The sequence below is a fragment of the Melospiza melodia genome, chromosome 3 (genome assembly GCF_035770615.1).
Source record: "Melospiza melodia melodia isolate bMelMel2 chromosome 3, bMelMel2.pri, whole genome shotgun sequence".
In the NCBI taxonomy this organism is placed as follows: domain Eukaryota; kingdom Metazoa; phylum Chordata; class Aves; order Passeriformes; family Passerellidae; genus Melospiza; species Melospiza melodia.
Genome location: NC_086196.1, coordinates 61,408,015 through 61,429,696, shown reverse-complemented (window position 1 = coordinate 61,429,696; position 21,682 = coordinate 61,408,015). Strand labels below are relative to the sequence as shown.

The 21,682-nt window shown below is 40.5% G+C and overlaps 1 protein-coding gene across 1 annotated transcript in view; it reads right to left on the bottom strand.

Annotated features, from left to right (window-relative positions):
- Positions 1–21,682, bottom strand: part of GLP1R (glucagon like peptide 1 receptor) — an 85,556-nt gene that overhangs the window by 21,167 nt on the left and 42,707 nt on the right. Inside the window, 4 exon segments of the mRNA XM_063153347.1 lie at positions 4,205–4,364; positions 5,794–5,947; positions 9,345–9,451; positions 11,993–12,102. Of these exon segments, the coding sequence (XP_063009417.1) occupies positions 4,205–4,364; positions 5,794–5,947; positions 9,345–9,451; positions 11,993–12,102 (531 nt within the window).

The following is a 21,682-nucleotide window of genomic DNA, read 5'->3' as shown; positions in this document are numbered from 1 at the left end:
ATTCCTCAAAGTGTTCTTCCTTAGAGCAAGTTTGGATTGCCAAGGCTTGGAAGGAAGCAGATTATTTATTTTTTATGGTCATTTTCCTGCTGCAAGTGCAACTGGGTGTAAAATTACCACAGAAGCTCAGAGAATATTTAGCTGTTTAGTAACATTTTCTTCTTAGCCTTTAGTGCTGAAAATGGTCTCCTGTCTGGTCGCTGCTCAGAGTCACAGTGGGATGTTTCGGTTCTTTCCCCATTCTTCTCTCCTCTCTACTCTAAGATGTGAACAGGTCCCTTTTCTGCTAAAATCTGCTGATACAGCAGCTTTACAAGTATAAACTGCCCTTCCCCAGAGACTATTCAGTACAGTACTGATAGCTGAAACTCAATGTCAGGCTCAGCAGCTCCTGCCTTGGGCTCAGACATGATGAACACTGGGTTGGTGTCCTGGACACTGATTCAGACCAGTCTGCACATACTGAGAAACAAACAAAACAAATAAGTAATGATCTTGATCTCTGTAGTTAGGTTGGGTTTTTTTTTTTCACCCCATTCTTATAAATGTTTTTACTTCTGTCTAGAAAGTGAGATCCATGGGCAAGGATTTCTCAAGGAAGCACCAGGTACCAGCAGTGCATAGCAACACATTTTCTTTTCTGCAAGTGCAAATGACTGTGTGAATCAACAGCTGTTTTGGCTGCTGTTGTGCTGACCCCCAGAGGGAAGGAAACCTCTCACCTACCTGCTCTTCCATTAGCCTATTAAAATTTTGGGGTTTTGATGCTGCAAAGTGTTTCTGCCTTCTTTTTCTCCATCGGCATTGAAAGTAGAATGTACAATTGTTTTTGCAGTAAGGTATGTGGAACTTAAGGCTGACATAAATATATGGAATTCTGCTTTGACAAAGAAATAGAAGACATAAGCAAGATGTATTCCACATTAAATGAAATAGGAAAAATTTAACACTGCCATCTCAAAGCCTAGTATGACATGAAATCTCAGCAGTGAAGTGGCCATTAGGAATACAGTTACCTCAAAAGTAACAGGGAAGGTTTATACAATTCTATCAATATATATGATGTTAGCATAAATTACTCCCAATCTATGAAACTACATGAATTTTCATAGGTCTATCAAGATTTTATGATTTCTCTAGTTTTTTTTTTAAAGTATAATAATGCAAGACAGACTTTCCCCTTTATAAATACTTCAACAGCAAAGGATAATTTGTCATTTGAACTGATAATAAATGGACTACTGTCTAATAACTGACTTTAGAACTGACCTGATGTTATCATATAACAAAAACTGGAATATCTTGGAACAACTGGTCTACTATGGACTGAATCTGACAGAGAAGGGAAAAAAATCTTTAGTCATAGGCTTGCCAAGCCTGGGAAGAGGGCTTTAAACTAAAGTTACTGGGGAATGAGATCTTTAATCCATCCACTCCTACCAGCAGGATGCCAGTGGCAGTAGCTGCAGGGCTATGATCTCACTGGCATCACAGAGACATGGTGGGATGGCTCCTCACTGGAGTGCTGGAACAGAATGCCACAGGCTCTTCAGGGAGGCCAGGCAGGAGAGAGCAGGAGGGGGTGTCACCACATCAGTGACGCTGGAGTGCATGGAGTTCCACCTGGGGATGGGTGAGGAGCTGACTGGGAGCTTGTGGGTCAGGTTCAAGGGAGGACAGGGACAAGTGACATTACAGGGAGTCTGCTGTAGGCTGCCTGACCAGGAAGCCCTTCTGCAAACAGGAGCAGGCTCACAGTCACAAACCCTGGTACTCCTGGGGGCTTCAACCACTCCCATATCTGCTGGAGGGACAGCAGAGCATAAGCGATGCAGGAGCTTCCTGGATCACACTGATAAATTCCTGCTCCAAGTGACAGAGGAGCCAATGAGGAGAGGTGCCATGCTGGACATTGCTCTCACCAACGAGGAGGAGCTGGTGGGGAATGTGAAGCCCAAGGGCAGCCTGGGCTGCAGTGCCCATGAAATGGGGGAATTCAAGGACCTTAGGGCAGTGAGGAGGGTGCACATCAAGCTCAGTACCCTGGGCTCCAGGACAGCAGACTCCAGCACATCTGAGAGTGATCACAATCTTCAGTTACAATTGTAAGAAATAACAACAAAGTGACTGTGTTTTTGAGGAATAGAAACATGAAATTTTAATTCGTAAATATTAATCAAATTATAAGAAATGAAAAAGTTAAAAAGATATCCTGTAAGAGGCCAATTCATTAATGGAACAAATGGTCAGAGAATCAAATTAGCGCTGGCAGTCAAATAAATATTTAATTTTTTGTTCCAGCCTTATTTTTACAGCTGATTGACTACTTCAAAGAGCAGGACAACAGTTCAAACAGGAACCTGCTGTCTCTCTCTCTGAAGCCTCAGCATTACACTGAGGCTATCAGGCAGCTCAAAAATCAAATTAAATAAAAATCTTCTGAATGTTGCATACAGCAGAAAGTCACCTGGTGAGGGACTTGAGCACCCAAAAAATGGAATCACCAATGAAGAAGCAGAAAGATCAGGAAAAAATTATTATATCTTTCCACTGGTTAGAGATGAAACTGCTATCTGGTATAACTAATCTGGGAGCACTGAAATAGCAGATGTTTCTCATTTGAAGGTGGAGAATCATTGGCAAGGTTTGCACATGCAGACACATATGGAAGAGCAAGAAATTGTACAGATAACGATTGAATGGCACAGACAGAGCTTTTCTAGAAAGCTTGGATGAAACCCATGTGTCTAGTGCCAAGTTCTTGCATTGCTGCTCGTTTCCAAAAACTCATCTAGAAATTCAACATACAATAGCAAAACCACCATTGTAAAAAAAGAACAAAACCAAAATAACATCATCTATTTCTGCCTTCTGCCTTTGCAGGAGACAAACTCTAAACAGAAGTGATTCAGACCAAAAGCAGCCTAACTCTTTCTTATAAGTAAACACAGTCCCCTTAGGATTTGACTAGATATAATTTTGTTCTAATTTCTTTTCCATTTCCTTTCATGACCTCAGTCATTGCTTCAGGATAGCTCCCCCTCCCCCCTTTTTTTAATTAAATTGAGTGTCTAATTAAAACATATAGTTCAAATGTTAAACAAAAATGTGCTGCTTTTGCTGCATGCCTGACATGAAAGAATATGGAAGATAGAGAACTTTAAATAAAACCCTCCTGCAGTAAACTGCTATTATTTGCATTAATTTATTCCTATCAATATAACAGAAAACCTTTTCTCATTATATATCAAGTTTTTGTAGAATTGCTACAATAATATGCCATTTATATGCATTTTTCCAGAGAACTAATTTGCTAAAATATTCACAATTGAAATCCAAAGAGAGAGGAGGAGAGTCAAAGCAATTTAAATGTTCAAACTAGCATCTGTGAAAGCACTTGTAGTATTTATTTGTATTTACTTTCATCTTTCCAAAAGTGGCCTGATTCCACCAAAAGGGGAGGGTAGAGAAGAGGGAGGGAGAGAATGCAGTAAAAGTACATGCAAGATCACACTAAAAACAAGATTGATCCCAAACTGTAATGTATTTTCAGGTGAACTATATAGTGAAAGAATCAATGCTTTACCCTTTCTGCAGAAGGTGACCCTTAGTGAACCAGTTGATTTCAAGGCATCAAAACCCTTGATTTCACACACACACGTGCCCACGGCACATGCACCCCTGACCCTTTTTTTTCCAGACAATCCCCATCTGACCTGCTCTGCCCAATTAGCCAACCCGACACCCCCTGCCCCTTTGCATCATCCCCTCCCATGCTGTCACCATTTCTCTACTGTTGTCCTCACCCAGATGCAAAGCAGCTTTGCTATTTTACACCACAAGCAGTTCACATGTCTTTAAATGCAATCAAAAACTTTCAGGAGATGAAGCAAGGCAGTCTAGAAAAGTCCACATCCAGCTGGAACCACCCACACACAATCTGTCCTGGGAAGGTAATGTCCTGAAGGAAAAGTAGTTTGCCACTGGTTTGGTGAGTTTCTGCAGTGTCCCACAGCCTCTGTGCCATGAGCATCCAGGAGCTGTGACCATACCCTCCAGCCCAAACAAGGTAAGGGATCAGGAACAAAAAGAGAATGCAGAGTGCAGGACTTGAACTCGGCAGCACTAGGACAGACACACAAGTTCTCCTGTCATCCCCTCTGCCAGTGCAGCCACAGGAGGACAAATGGAAAATCCAACTCACCCCAGCCAATGCAGAGATAGAGGCGGAAAATCCTCTGCTCAGAGAAGACAGAGAGCACCAGCAGTGTGTACAGGTACATGCCTTCCACCAGCAGCCAGTAGTAGTTTGCAGCCACACAATACTGCATCATCACAAAGACCAAACGGCAGCTGAGTGATTCCTGCGATGGAAAAAAATCACAGCCCAAAGTAACCCAACAGGGACTGAGAATAAAAGGATACTAACTCAAAAGACTGGTTCCCTTTACTACTCTTGCTCCTCAAAAAGGGAACTTGCTAAACTAATCACATATTTTATTGCTGAATGGACAGAAGCCAGGAATAGGTTCTATGCACAGCAGACAGATGCTTTCAACAACACAACTTAAAAAAACTCCTTAAAAACTCCTCCTATTCTGTATTTTTCTCTCAATAAGCAATTGATTTTATTTTGAAAAGCCTGAATAAAGATGAAAAGAACAAGCGAAAGGTACTATATCAACCACAGTCAGTGAATCTTTCACTTTCCTGGATACTCTATTTTGCAGTTGAGAACTTCTCTATTAAAAAGAAAAGAGTAGATGGCATAAGGTTGACTATTTGCCAAAGCAAAGGATATTTTCATAGAAAAGCAATGTTGCCCAGTGCACCCCATTTAAGTGCAAATTCTCTCATAGCTGGTAAAATACAGAGCTGATCAGAAAGGTTTTAGGTAAGTATGATTACCTAATTAATATATCCATCAGACCTGATGAAACCACTATTGAGTAAACTGTGTGTAAAATCATAAAGTCAAGGCTTTCCAAAAAGTGGAAATGACTGACAATCCAATATGAACTTTTCCAAACCATTTAAGATGCAATATTATTTTCTGGTAACTGATAAATTGCAGATGAGAAAAAAAAACAACCATCACATGAGATTCACTAAATTGTTTTAGCACTTCTGCCTTAGGCAGTGTCAGAAAAGGATGGGCACTAAGGATGCAGCAGGAGAGTTTCCCCTTACCACTCCAACCCTGTACTGCAGCAGCAAATGCTGCAGAGCTATACAGATAATAAAGCTACTTCTCTTTGAGGTTTCAAGTACATTTTGCATTCCAAATCCAAATGGGGAAGGGCACACTTTCATCATTATTTACAAAAGAGTTGTATAGCCTCTCTCATCAGTTAGAAGTATTTAATTAGCCTATTCCTCCAAAGCTTTTCTAAATGCTTTCAAATTTGCATTTTAATCAGATGCTTCCTTTTTTTCCTGCCATCAAGAGATTATATAGAGATGACCAGGAACAACCAACTTAGCTGGTGGAAAACCAACTGCCCAGATGGCCAGTTCTATCACAAAAAGTGCTGGCGTAGGAGAATAAATGCCCTCTTATCACTGTTAGAAAGAAATGAAACTACAGTATAGAAAGAAGATAAGGGCATTGGTGTATGCATTCATATATATGTATGCAAAAAGATCTGCTTCTTGTTCCTCTGTCTTGTGGGGGCTAACTTCCCCCAGGTAGAGAAACATGTAATGCCACCAACTAAAAAATTCAACTACGTGCTGTGATGCAGACACACCACAGTGATGACTCCAATATCCTAGGAATGACCACAGCCTTACCTGGAAGGCTATAAGTCCTTCCCACTGGTACTCCTGTGTGGCTGTGCTGTACATCCACTTCACCACTGAGTCTTTAATGAAAACAGATATAGCCCGGAGGATGAAAGAGGTGAAGAGGTTCAGGTGAATGTAATTCCTTGTGCAATGCAGATGTCTGTAAAAAGAAAAATCCAGTCATGATCCACTACCCACATAAAAGATGCAACATCAGACACAGGACTGAGAAAGGGAACAACAAACACTGTAAGAAATCAGGAGGCACCAGAGGAAACCCCATAACTTGGGAATGGCTGTAGGGATTTCAAACTGTCTTTGGGAAGAAAATACTACCAAGGAAAATACACAATTCAAAACTTTAGCCCTTAGAGACAATGTTTGGGGAAAGGAAGAAGATAGGTGTGTTTAGGAAAAAAAAAAATTTCTAAAGCTTAAAAAGTGTAAAAATAAAGTCATTTTCAGAAGCCTTATCTGAAAGGACTGAAAAAGTCAAGTTCCACATAACGCTGAAGCTAATTGCTTTGAATTGACCCCAATGTCACTGCGCAAGTTTACCTTGGCAAAGCTCAGGACTGGCGTGCAGTGCAGCTCAAACCCACCATGAAAAATAATCCACCTGCAAATCACCCTTTGACAGCAAGAAAAAAATATCTATATTCAAATTGCCTTCTGGGAGAATTGTAAATACTTTCTGTAGAAGTAAAAGGAACAGATTTTTCATCTCTGCATTCAGAATTGAAAACAAAAAAACAAAGGAAAAATCCTCTTGAGTTTCAGCAGCCTGCTGCAAAGACAATAAAATTGCTACTTGTCAAAAAAAAAAAAAAAAAAAGGCACGTTAAGGGATAGCAAAGAAACTGCAGTCATGTAAATGGCATCCAATTGCAGACTACTGCCAGTATTTTACCAGCCTTATTCACATTTTTCTCCCAGCTCTGCAAGGGTACACCCTTTACCAAAAGGAAGTTACACTGGGTATGATTTGTAAGATGCTAAAAGACAGATGTAACATATGGTAATCAGCAATTATTCCAGCAAAACTTCCAGTGAACTTATATTTCATATGTCTGGTTTTTACAGCTCTATAAATTTTGGTAGAAAAACTAACTTGGTCTGAAAGCTAGAGGTTTGCACTGAAGAACAACTTGTTTGTCATAGGTCAGGTAGAATTTTTGTATCACTTTTAAGTCACAATTTATTTCAAAACTTACCTATTATTAATATTTATGTTCCTTAAACTCAAAATTCGTTTGTTGCTACCCTTCAGAACTGCTACACATTTCAATCCGATTGAAAAAGTTATGTAAATTAGGCAATTGAAGAAAATAGGTTGCAGGTAGTTACTGAGTATTTTTGCTACAGGCAAAAAGTTATTCAAATTGTTTCAGTCATGAAGTTATGGGCCTAATTCAGCTTCCACCATTGAAATTACAGACTTTCCTTCCATTTTTTTCAGGATCCAAAATAGGACTCTAGAGAGATATTGTTTCCTCTCCTGTATCACCTTTAAAGACAAATATAAAGGTTATTTTGTAGTCTAAGAACTCTAAGAGGCCCATCAGTATTTGCATGTCATTGAATTAGCTTTTGATCCCCATTTGTTGAGGCTGAGCAGCTTCAGGGAAATGGGCAGAGATTCCAGTCAGAACCCAGAAACTGCAATTCGCATAGGGTAGATCTCATATTTCATGAGATCCCGGACCAACTTGTCTCCTGGTAAAATAAACTTAGACAGGAGAACACAAAATGAATTGATTGCACAGTTTTAACAAGACTCTTGGTATCTCTGATGTCCCTAGAATCTCACTTTCAAAATGAGAAGCACACACTTGTGTACAGTTCTCCAGTCCCTGCTTCATAGTTGAAGGAAAAAACGCTAAAGCATCACCCCACAAAAGTCAGGACATCAAAATTCCCTCTCTCCTACCAGTCCTTGGTGACAAACTTGCTCTTTGTTGCCTGCCAGAAAACATCCTTTCTCCCTTCCTTCAAAAAGTACATGGTTGTGCTCTGTGACCTTTACATTTGGGCTGCTAAGAATACTCAAGGAGTGCCACTGATAGGTGAAATGAGGAGAAAACAGTTATCCTGGGAGAGATTCGGAGACTGCAAGACCATCTGGTGCTTTGTCAGAAAGGTCCCAAAGTTGCACAGGTACAACACATACAAATCATAATTATCACATGGCATTCACAGAGGGGGAGCATGTCTCTGGATTTCTGCAGTCATTTTAAAATTTCCTTGATATTGCCCACCTATGCTTCTCCACTGGGAGGAGAAGGGATAATATATTGCTAAAAAAGTATGGTTCAATGTGAGAAGGCTTGTATCACTTTAGTTTTGGAAATTCCAAGTTAAAAGATATGACTGACCTTGTTAAATACATAAGGGAAGAAAGGAAAGGGACTGCCTTGCTAAAAGTATAGTGCAGGCACCAGAGGAAATGACCAATAACTGGCAATGGTAATTCTTCAGTCAGGGAAGGAGGCTTCTTAAGGATCAGAGGGTCACTGAAGGTTCCTGACTTGACTTCAAATAAGAGAACCAGGACATGGAACATTATACTTGTTTGGGAGGCAGCCTCATCAGGACATAAGAGGAATGGGACCCAGCTGTAGCGATCAGCTTCATGGCAGAGGGATTTCCTTCCCACAACAGAACAGGATCTCATCTCTGCATCAGTCTCCTGTGCTCAACACCTCCAAACTGAAGGAAAGTCTGGCTGAAATCAAAACATCTCTTGCATTTACAGAAGGGGAAAAAAGAAAAAGGATCCCTATTAGAATCCAAAGCTGTGTTTTGGTCTGGTGGGGGTTTTTGGCTTTTATTTATTTTCTAACCAAACACACAGAATGTATGTTTGGCATGGGCAACCAAGAGTGTCTAAATTTTTATACGCTCTGTTGAATTTGTAGGTGCAAATCTGGATGAACTCCGTATACCACTGTGACCAGCTGTCAGCAATTTATTTCAAAAAATTTTCAAGTTTCCAGTTAGACTCTCTTCCATATTGTGAAAGAAATAAGAATTTCTGAAAGTTCTCCAAAATTATAAATTTTGTCCAAAAATCCATTTCTGCACATCTTGCATGTGAAGACTGGGATATAGGCCAGACTGAGATTTGTGCTCTGGGTAACTCCAAACAAAGCAAGATGAAAATTTTTCTCCTAAATGTCCTTGCCCATCTCAGACTTGTGCCTCATCTGCAAGGTGAGACCATGAAGGAATGCTTGCATCTCTCTCTTTTGCCACCTCTTCCAATGGAAATTTCATTGAAATAAAAACTTATCTAACAAAATATTCCAATTGATAAAAAGTACCTGTTCTACATGTTCATATGGGTAACTGCAAAAATTTGGCAATTTTTGCATTTTGAGAAAGAATTATTTTAGGAAGGAACACAGAAGTAACAAAAGATAGAGAAATAATGAGGTAATGGAAGGAAGGAAGGAAGGAAGGAAAAAAATAATCAAATGTTTCTGTCAAAGTCTGATATTGTCATATAGAAAAACATAAAACCTTTAGCGTACTCTCTTCAAAGCTTCGCCAGTTACCTGAATCCAAGAAGAATGGCAGTTGCTATTACAAGGGCAGAGAAGGAAAGAGCATATCCAATGGTGTATATGATGGACAAATTCAGGAGCTGTTCTTCTGGTGCATCCTGAGAGCATATAAAGAAGAAAAACAAAAAAGTGGAGGGGGAAAAGAGAGAGTTCATGGCCTTCAGTTCTTTTCTCCCAGCTACTTTCTAGCTTTCTTAACGATAAACAGAAATCATTCTCCTACTTCCAAGTTTAAAGGCACATGTCATATCAGTCTTCCACTTTCCATATGCTCTAAAGAAATAAAAATTTAATCTTAATTCCTCAGCTGCTCCCAGGTATTCGCTCAAATAGTTGGGTTTTGCAGCCTGGCTAGAAAAATAGATAATGTGATATTATTTCATAATAAAGTTGGAGAGACATGAATTACCACACAAGCAAGTCTTAAAACTGATGGCAGGAAGCACAGACACAACTCAGACCTGCAGTAAAAATGGAAGATCTCACCTTTTCAGACTTGAGCACTTCAAGCAAGTCTCCTTTCTGTGATAATGAGGGGGATCCTCATCTACACTTCAAAGTGCAACAAGTCACATCCTATTTGATGACTTGGAGGCAAAGTATGCCTTGAATTCACATAGCTAAACCCTTTTCTGCTCCCAAATAATCTGTGCTCTGCCTCAACTATGCAACCTCCTGGTAATAAACCAGAGCCCAACAGCATCTCTTGACTTGGATGTTACCACACAGTTTGAGAGGGAGCAACCTGCTGCAGACCAGAGCAGTGGGGGCTCTCTTCAGATTCAATGAAAACATGATTATTGAGACTCTTGCTTAAAAATTCCAGCCAAACTCCTTATATAGGAGAGAATTACTTGAAAAGGTACAGGCAGCTCTGAATTTTAACACGGTCTTATTGCTCAGCCTCCAAGGCACATTCATATTCACAGTTCTAGTTCATCTCTAAGCACTTATCTTTGTCTAAATAGAGTCAGGGATTTTATTTCCCTTCTTCAAGCTGCTAACTCTGCAATTGACTCCTGAGACCTGTGCTGTACAAAGGAATACATTCCTTGTACTTCATAAATTAGGTACAGTTATTCAGATATATTTTGCACAGCCAGGAGGATTTAAAGCTGTACCTCAGACTTGCTAGCTTAATGCTTTAAAGCAAATGCTACGAAAGCTGCCTTTTGAAAAGAAAAACATCTTCAGTATCAAAGCTTAAGCAAACAACTGAAACCTAACAATTTAAAACACACATATAGATGAAAATTACATCAAACACCAAAATTTATAAAGATTCACTAACACTTGGGAATTTGTTTTAGCTACATTTGTAATGTAACACATGACAAACTCATAAAAACAACTTGTTCCCACAAGATAGATAAACCAAAGATACATAAACCAAAGTTACTATGGGGCTCTATATACATTAGCTGGAAAACCAAACATGGCTGTTCACATTTCAGGGAGTGACACCACCTACAAAGGGTTTCAGAATCCAGATCAGTTCATGAAAAATTGGAGGCAGGTGCCAAATGAACAAGTGTTACCATTAGGTATCTCAGTCATTGGCATGTGCCAACACAGCTCTGGAAGAAATCATAATGGCCAACAAGGAAAAGTGAAACAACCAGGCTTATACATAGCATTAAGACAAATCTGTTTTGCTGGTACAGCACAGAACACAAAAGGGACAAGGAGTAAGGCTGCAAGTCAAAGGAAAAGGTTAAAATTCACATATTTGGAGAAGAGAAACTCTCTCTTTTCCAATCTCCTCCTAGTCTGTAGCCATTTATTCATTCTGAAGAATGAGGCACTGAGCAATGGAAACCACAGAGGGTATAGATCCTGCAGCTCTTGGGACTTTCATAAACTTGAACTGTTTTGACTAGGTAATGCACGGGCTCCCAGTACTCCAGGCTAGAGAGAGTGCACTCAGTTTCTGTGAGGAAAAGCATCGCCCTGGGAGGTTCACAGTAGTAGTGGTATCACGTGTCATGGGAACGCACACAGCACACTGGCTGACGCCAATGGCTGTCAAAAATCCTCTGAAAATCCCTGTGCTCTCCTTCATTTAGTGCCAGGCATCTCAGCTCCCTGCAGAGTAAAAAGCATGAGGGCAAGAAAATAACACTGACAAGCCTAATTCCATCGCCCACAGAAAATGAAGGTATAAAGACAAAAAAACCTTTAACAAAGAAAGGCAGGTATTGCCCCATGCCCAAAGGTGAAAAAGCAAATATCCTTCAGTTCAGTTCATCTTAATCACCTTAATAGCTGCTAACAAGACAGACAGAACAAATGGTCACATTACAATGACGTGACAATGGAAAAAAGGCAAAGGAATAACAGTAGGTCACTCCTGCAGTTGAGCTCCTTGCTCAACTTGCACCACAGCTGGGATGACCCGAGTCATTTCTCTTGGCTCTCACGCACATTTGAAAGTGCTCTCATCTGCCCTTCAAGTTCCCTTTGTTAAAGGGGAGAGACCTGATGTCCCTCAGCATTAGGCTCACTGAGGTGAGTCAGTCAAGATTACTCTGACAGGAGAAAAACCAGCGGGCATCAACAGCTATTTTTTTCCTCTCTCCTGCTTTGTCCTAAACAACAGCAGCAAGAGGGAGGGGGATTGTAAAGGGAAAAACTCTTACCTGGTCAGAGGGCTCACACTCAGACAGGTTCCTCCAGGGCAGGGTTGAATTCTCCTTGAGCAGCCAGGTCCCCTCCGAGGTGCAGAAGCGGTACACCTGCCCGTGCAGCACTGCAGGAGCAAAGCCAGCCACAGGGTCAGCGGGGACAGAGCCCACTGGACTGAGGGGCAAGGCCCACACAGCATCTCCATGCAGCCCTCCTTGCTCACCCACCGCTCTCCTGGCTGGAGGGGGAAGCTGCAGCATGGCAGGGGAAGTGCTGCACCCACACCCTGCCTGCCCCCAACACACTGCTGCTTGTCCTCAGGGCCCCAGAGCAGCTGCCAAGGTATCAGGTGGCACCAGGACATGTTCCAGGACCATTCCACGGTAACAAGAGACTGAAATAACTGCTGCCATCTTTGTGTGGATTTTACAGTATGCATAAATTCCAGATCACTAAAATATTAGATTCTGAAACATACAAATTCTAGGAATCTTAAGCTTCAGCTACAGATTCTACATGGAAAAGGTGGTGCAAAAAGACTAAATGTGCTTCTTCTTTTCTGAAAGCACGCACACCCAGAGAAATCTCAGAAGAGGTACACTAACACAAGCTTCCCAAAACGTAAATGCTTATACAAACATCTGTGCTACAATAAATCTTTTCCTAAACTACCTGTGTACTCTTTCTATTCCCTCCATCTACCTCTCTGAATAACAAAATTTGCAATAAATTAAGCACCTTTCTCAAGCAGTAAGCTGCTTGATCTTGTAAAAGCAAGTAAATTGCAATGGCTCCTAATAAAATTTTGTCAGATGGAAGCACCAAAAGTGCAAAGGGAAAGCAGCATTCAGACATAGTGTATGAAAAGAAACTCCCTCTCTAGTATCTGGAGTACTGGGGAAATCTAACAACTTAGACAGCTCTACACATAAGCAACTGGAAGTGTCCTTGTATGAGCTGCTTTGCAAATTTCTCACTAATCACATTTTTGACCCAGTAAACCAACCTATTCTGTATAACGAAGCTACTCCTCAAAAGGAATGCTGGGTCAATCCCTCAGTCACGGTTAGCCTCTACCCAGACAATCTTTGGAAAAATGCTCTTACAATATCCTGGGGCATTATAAGATGAGTTAGGAGGATTCAGTTCTACATTTGATGTAATAATTCCAATTACAATTTTTGCTCAAACCCAGCCTTGCCTGCTGCAACCTCATCCTGTTGTCAGCTCCCTCATTACTGCAAACTAGAATCATTAGAATTTGGCATTTCTGTTCAATGGGAAAATTTTAAAACCTATTTGAAATTATAACAACCCAGTAGGTTGTTTGCATGTAGGCTGACAACTGGTAATCTGTTTGATAATTGTCAGCAGCAGACAACTAGTAGGTACTATATGTAATAAATGTTTAAAAAAATATAGACATTAATATTCTAATAAGCCATTTTAAATTAGTATTCTAAATGGTAGCTGATAATGGTTGTGGTAGGCATAGTCTATTTGGTTTTGTAATTGCTATACTGAATATACCAATAAGAGGTAATATAAAGGTGATATAAAAATGAAGCTATGCTTGCGGAGGTTTTTTCTTACTATTAAGGGTATCTGTTCTTGTGAAAACAGAAATTAGGTACAGCTTCTGCAACACATTCACAGCCACTAACTGCACCTGCTCTCATTATCTACTGCCAGTGCCAACCACTTCTTTAGGCCAGCACATGGCTGTGATGTTGCTCAAGGGTAATAAAAATGCTCATTTAGGAGCATCAGGAATACAAGAAAGACTAGGGAAAACACAGGTCCTCTCAGGAAGGACAGGGGAGACCTGGCTGCAAAGGACATGCCGAGGGCTGTGTGGTACTCAACGGCTTTTTTGCTTCAGCCTGGAGAAGAAAAGGCTCCAGGGAAACCTTACAGCAGCCTTCCACTTCCTGAAGGGGGTACAAAAAAGCTCAAGATTTTATCTAAATCTAAATTATCTAAATTTAGATTAGATATTAGGAAGAAATTCTTTACCAAAAAGGTGGTGAGTCCCTCCAACAGGTTATGCTGAGAGGCCGAAGATGCCACATCCCTGGAAGAGTTCAAGACCAGGCTGGATGGGACTTGGAGCAACCTGGCCTAGTGGAAGACATCCCAGTCCAGGGCATGGTGGTTGGAACTAGATGATCTTTCAGGTCTCTCCCAACCCAACCATTCTATGAATATATTAAGGAACTCACACATGATTCCCCCTCTCACCCAACCCCCTTAGGATTAGCAGTCAGCAACATGAAGGAAGCCATTCAAAACACCTGTGCAAAAGCAGCCCTTGGAATCAGTAAATATTGTATATTTGGAGCCAATGTTTGTGAAATCTAGGAGGTTTAAGTCCAGAGGACCATAGGACTAGGAAATTTTGTCTGACTACCATTAGATGAGCTATAATCAAGCATTACAAGACAAAATTATTATGAAGAATAATCCCAGAAAACAAGAAATTTTACTATATTCCTAGAAAAAAAACCCACAAGGATAAAAAAAACCCCCACCGTGTTAAAGGAGAATTAATTAAAAACAAGCAAGCAAAAAACCCCAAACCCCAACATTATTTCACATTTTCTAAAACTCTTTGTGAATGTCCCCCCTCTGCCAGTATTTCTTAGTGAAAAGGTCTAATTGGAATGGATTCTTAGCTTCAATATATTTATTTTCTCTCCCAATCATCATGACACACTTTAATTTTCTTTTTATTGATAACACTTTTTAAATAATGAAGAGGAAAATCTGGTGTACCCTGAAGGCTGGCAAATATTAGCAAATTGAAAGGTTTACTGTAAATGAAACACGCAATTTGCTATCACACAGAAAGACAAGGCAATTCATTTAGATATGAAGAAAAAATAATGTAAAGCTATTACACTGGACAGAAACATTCCTGCCACACCTAGGGGTCACAAACTCTCAAAGTGGATGGCTCTCACAGACTTCTGGGCAGTGACATGCCAGCTGTGTCAGGTTGCCATAGACTCACTGATTGCCAAAACAGGGGTGACCAGTGCAGGACTCCGAGGCAACTGAAGACCAGCTGGGCTATCTGTACCCAGGAAAAGCCTTAAAATGTAAAAGAATAAATCAAACAAATCCCAAATAGATGAGACTGCACATCACAAAGTGACAGCCTAAACACCTGGTCTACAGAATAATTTATGAACCAGAATGCTTATGAGACAGCAAAATGTTACAAAAAAGAATGTTTTAATGTTTGCTTTAATGTTTTAAAGAGCATTTATAATGTTATAAAAATTTCCACTTTGAGGCACCATTGAGATGCTAGTTGATAGACGGGACAATGCTCACAAAAGAGCTGGGGGAGTGCAGAATGCAGGACATGAGAATAACACAGGGCTGATGCACTGCAGGCAGCCAGTGACTCTCAGAAACGTGCAAACAAGTCTCACTGTTGTGGAAATGGAACGCTCTCGGTAATGTGTCAGACTCCCCATTACCCACACAGCACCACTCCGTGGAGCTGAGAAGGGCTCAGAAATTAATAAACACCACACCCATGAGGCCCTGCATGCCCTGCAGCTTGGCCCATCCAGCACCAGCACCATGCAGGGTCTCCAGGCAAACAGAGCCCAGGGCGCGGCCACCTTCGAGCGCCTGTGATGGGTCAGAGAAGCTGCCCAGAGCTCAGACTTCACTCAGCATGCCCACAGAAAGGTGTGCCTCTGAAACAGAACCCTCCCAAATTGCATCAGCCCACAGTCATTCCCACTTCCTCCATTTCCCAGAAGCAGAAGGCAAACAGCCTCCATCCACTCCTCCTGTGGGCAACAGGCTCACAGACCTGCTACTGCCCAAACAGAAAAAAGGCTGTTTGTTAATGTCCAACGGCTCAGAAGAGATTCACCTGAGCTGAATGCTCTTCCCCAATCTTGTCTCAGTGACACGAGGAACAGAATAAAACACCAGCAACTCTACTCTGGTGTTTCTTCAAAACAATCAATAAAACTCCGGAGACTTTAAATCTTCTCATATACAAAATTCCCATCTTTGTTGCAGGTCCAACAAAATTCAAGGAATCCACAAGCTTTTAATCAGGAATGTTTTGACTCGAGAATTGCAAGTGTCTTACCATTCTTTCTGCTCAGAGGAAAGCACGTGGCTTGCAATAAAACTACCTAAAAATGCTTTAAAACAATTTTTTCACATGTACTTTTTATGACTCTCTCTGCACAGGTTAAGATGGCTTAAGATGGCAGAGATCTTCAACCTTCTAAAACAGATACAGGGACAGTATATGTACACATTCTGTCCTTGCTGAGGGCCTGCTCCAAAGCTTACTAGGAACCTCATTTCCTGCAAATTTCATGTGATGCCCTTGCTGAAAAGAAAATCAGTTATTAATAGACACTGAGACAAACTAACAGTGACATGCTGGGAGGTGGCCTGTATGCCATGACAGAAAGAAGGCACCCACACAGCTTCCCCCCCAGCTGCTGAGCAATTCCAGCTTCTTGCTCGCAGGTGGCTTACTCAGAGGCAATTCACATTTGTCCATGCCTGAATTCTGCAGTGACTCAGGCTCTCTTACCTTTAATGCAGTCAAAACACCAAGTATACAAAGACCAGCAGCAGTTCTAACAGACCAGAATGACAAACAATATTTTTTTTAAAGGTTCAAGGTGGTTCTTACCTCCTTGCTATCCTGCAATACCTTTTTCCTGTCCTGTTACGTTTTCCCTTACCATACAGTCAATGTTGCAAATTATTCCACTATATTCTAGAATTGGCTTATCATCCTCTGCAAATAAACAAATCCACACCCAGTGCATAGGGAATCTGATTTTTTGCACTTTACTTTTTAAGTTAAGTGCAAAAAATTGCAAAACCTTTGGAGCAGCCTAATGGCACGAGTTTATTTGAACAGTGTCAATCACACCTCATTAGAATTACACGTTAAAACAATGGACTGATGCCCAAAACTCAATCTCTGTAAGCTGATAAAAGGTAGAGAGCTAGCATTGAAGCTAATAATATCTACCTACTGAACCTGTTAATCAAATCAAATCCCAGAAGTAGCTGGATACTTTTATATATGGAGAGCATGGTGCAAAAGGCTCACCAACTTTTCCTTATTAGCCCCACTTTTACTAGAAATAAAACCAAATTGAGTATCTTCACTATTTGAAACAGCCAACCTCATCTGCATTTTACAACATCAGGGTGTCAATGTCAGTGTGACATTACTCACCCAACTGTCCCTCAGGATAAACTGGAACATTATTCACTGCAAAAATAAATTACAGCATGTCCTAGCCAATCAATTCTATTCAGGCAGAGAGATGAGAGAACGAGAAGAACAAGAGACTGCAGTTTTGTCTGTCTGCTCTGTGTCAAGTATTATAGACTTGTCCTCTGCTAACATCCATTCTCTACTTCCAGCAGGGAAATTGTTTTGGAAAAGGTAACAATTTTCTCCATAAAGCAGGGACTTTGCAGTATGAGAGAATCACTACAGCCTTCAAGACAGACTCCTTGTTTCTGAAATGAGCAAACTTCCCTTTGATGGGGACAACAACTTCCCAGAATTTAGGAGGCTCTGCCCCCATCAGCAGCTCTGTTCAGCTATCACTTGCTGTGACCTGGGCAATGCTCTCCTGAAAGGAATCACTCTTGGCTGTAAAAGCTGCTGCTAAATGTCACTCAGCCCCAGCCCCCATGCTGCTTTCTGCAAAGACATCCTAATCCCAGGACTCATGCCTAGGAGCATGCAGCTAAAAACATGACATAAGGGAACAGCCTGATCCTGAAGCCTCTGGGAGGTTGAAGAGCCCCAGCCTGCACCACTGTCCAAGAATCACATTCATCAAAGCGCTCCTTTGTGCTGGGCTTACCACCACATCATCTGAAATTATATTACCTCAACAGGCAGCTTAACCACAGGTACTTTATTTAGTATTCTTTCTCACAATTTCTCCTCCCTTATAATGGATTAGTCATCTCAACTCCTTTGCTTTTGTAAAAACAAAAAGAAAAAAAACCAAGCCTGTGCTTGCTTACTTGCATGTTCCCTTGCACCATGGGGTGGCTGTTAGGTGGGTGCAAACTCATGTCTGTCTCTTGGTAGGAGTGTGAATACATTTACTTCTCTTTTTCCTCTTGTTACTCTTTTTCCTTGCAGTGTTTTTGGCTTTTTTTTTTTTTTTATTGGAAAAGGCTGGAGGGATTCTTGGATCTTTCAAGCTAGGAACATTCACAATAGGGATTTTTGAGTCTGTTTCGCCACCTCTCACCCAAGCCATCTGAAAATTATTCTCTTCCTGCAGCAAGAACATGAAGTGCCCACCTGACATGACCTCTTGCAGACCTAACAGAACCTTTACATGGTGCAAGGGAAGAGCCAACCCAGTATAGGCCACACTGCAGGCTGCACAGACACCCCTGCATGTCCTGGAAATTCTCAGTGCCACAATCCTCTGCTGTGCTAGCAAAAGCACAAAGTCACAGAACTGTACATGGACATGATGTTTGGCATCACACAAGGAATATTGCCTGCATATAAATTCTTATTTAAAAACATTCCTTTTGAAATTACATTAACACAACAGCACTAAAGATTCAAGAATTAGGAAATGTTAAGTTAAAGCTACTTAGATGAGTTCTAGCACCACTCAATAACATTGTTTCTACATACACAGTCATGCATTTTTTTTCCCAGCAGAATCCACGGTTTTATTCAGGACAAAGAACAGAAGGAGATAATTTAAGGTGAAATTACTCATTCATACTGCTGTGAGATGCAAGCCATATTTAAGCAGACTGAATCAAGTCTATACCAAATACTGCATTTTCTTATTTGTGTGGTCCATTCAAAGACCACCAACCGTTCAGCTCCCCAATGAACACTAAAGGCTATTAGCTCATAGGCATAATGAGATGATAAAAAATAATTTGGTAACATAATAAAGTCACATTTATAAAAAAAGAAAATTATGCGGCCACAAAATTTGTTCTGCATGGGCATATTCTGTTCTTAGTGCAGAGATCACCCTTGCCAGATCTGCAATATCTTGCCTCACTCAACACAACTGTCTCAGTTAGTGAGGCAATGATCCTGCAGATAAGAGCCCCCTTTACTACATCTCACATGCAAATCCATTCTTCATACTGAAGGCATAAGATCTGTGAAAAAGAAAACAATCACAGAACATAGTTTCATAATTAAAAACTACTTGCATAATGGTGGCCAATAAAGGTTATGGAAACAAAGAAGACTATACCAAATCACAAAGTATTCCTTAAATCACAAATGTATACATCACTGGATACGAGTGAGTATCTCAAAAATTAAACTAGCTTTCTGGAAAAGAATATTGTTTTTAACGGAGCATTACCCTAAAAGTTTCTGTACCCTCCAAACATTTAATTTGAGGAACTTGTATCAAGAAAAGGCTGCCATTAACTATGCTAGACAACACTGACACCTAACATAACTTTTTGAAATAAACTTTAAATAAAATCATAAAAGTGCACGCATGCATGTGGGCATCAGGTTTAATAAAGAATGTTTATGAACTATAAAAGATATGTGAATTAATGCAATAAAATAAGGCAGCTTATGAAAAACAAGTATTTATGATAATGGAACAGCTTTGTCAACATTTGGTAAGATACCAAAAAATACCATTAGAAGTTTTGTTCAGAATAAATGAAAGTGCATTGCAACAACAAATGTGATTGGAAGTTTAATGCAAAACAAACTTGTAAAAATGCTGTTAAGAGGTTTTGTGTTTTTAAGTTACTGGATCAGTTAATGTAATTAATAGAAGCCATCCTATTAGAGGATATTAAAATGATTAAAAAAAAAAATTCTGCAGTGAAAAGTCCTCTTAAAAGGCTGCAAATCACACAACTAAAGTTGTTTCTAGGGCAGAGAAAGGGATCTGTTTTACTACACCCATATTCCAAGGCCTTATAAAAACAGGCAAAATAACCCCCAAGCTAAAAAGAAAGGAAAAAACTAGACAAATCATTAGCACAATACTTGCTGAGCTAAAAACAACTTTGAGAAAATACAACAGGTAACTAGTACGTTCAATACGCACAGCCAGGAGGGAGAGGGATGCACACATGCAAATAAACACTGGTTGGTTGATGCAGCTTCAGCACAAAACAAAAAGCTCCAGAACATGGAGGCTAAAACAAATGCCAGATGCTGCAAGCAAACTGGCAGTCCTTGGCAATATGGAAACTAGTGGTATTTGATTATCCACAAAAACAATGGTATAAAGAACCACTGATTAAATAATCCTAAATTTATCATCTCTCGCAAAACAGGTAAAAAGATCATCCAAAAAAATCCTAAACAATCGGAAGCTTTCAGAAAATAGACCATAAAGTTTATCTCAAACTATCAAACTTTATTTAGGGCTAACTATAATTCCACAAGAATTAGCCACAATCTACACAATACAAAGAATGTGGACACTTCAAAGCAGAACAAATAAAATGGAGTATCTCATCCATTTTAAAGATTGAAGACATACCATTTCTCTCTCTCCTAACTGCATTCCTCACCTAGGTTCTCCTCTTCAGGTTAATTCCTTCAACCCTTCATGCTGCTGCAATATTTAGTCCTATGCTGCTGCTCTACCTTTGCCCTCCTGCCCCCTTTCCCTTTCCTCCCACACTATTCTACTTCTCTCTCAGCTCCTACCATTTGCCATTTTCCAAAGCCACCATCTCCTCCTGTGCTCCTTCACTGCCATTTTCCAAAGCCACCATAATTAAAACTGCAACCTAACTCCAGCCTCTCACATCTCCTTTCTCACCAGTCTATTCCTCAGCCTTCCTCCTCATACTCCAAGCTCCTCCTGCTCCATCCAAGCACTGAACAGGGGCAAAATCAACAAGGAACATCTGCTCAGATCTGGACCTACTGCAGCCAACAAGGCCATAAGAAGCCCTGCTCAGCCCATGCACCAAAAGCACATCTGACCTCAACAGTCACACATTTCAAGAGAAAGGAACATTACTCCACAGGGATATTGCCTCTGGAGACTGTAGTTGCAAACAATCACACATAAGGAATTCACCCCCACGAGCAGCAAGAGACACATCACCAGTATCACAGGAGCCACACTCCTCTTTCTCATCCACATGCTGAAATACAGAGTAGGATTTTGACAAAATGTTCTTGGAAAACATCCGCCTTAAAACAGAGTTCTGATTTGTTGAATCTCATCATGCCAAGTGCTACAAATCTGCAAGATACTAAATACAAGCTCTTACAAATAACGGAAAAAGAAAAAGAAAGGACCAAGCAATTTTATTATGGAAACCACCATATTTTCTGTCAATAGTGTCTGGAGGCCACCAAAGCTGCAGGTATATCTGGATTTACCTTTCCTTCACAAAGTCAATCTTTACACCAATCTCAATGATTCTTACCCTTCAACCCAAAGCTGGGACCTATCCCTGATCTAAGAATCAGGATCTCTTACACTCTTACATGGGCAATTTTCCCCAAGTTAATTTCCATTCAATTTTCATAGCTTGAGAGGTATTTGGATGGACATAAAATCCCTTTGACTTAAACTTTTCTTTAAATGCCAAGGAGCAATCCCTTCCCTTGAATATTCACTGCCAATGATACCTGACATTTATAAAAAGTTAGGCCCACTGTCATTCATCAGTCACACCAACACAATGTTTTC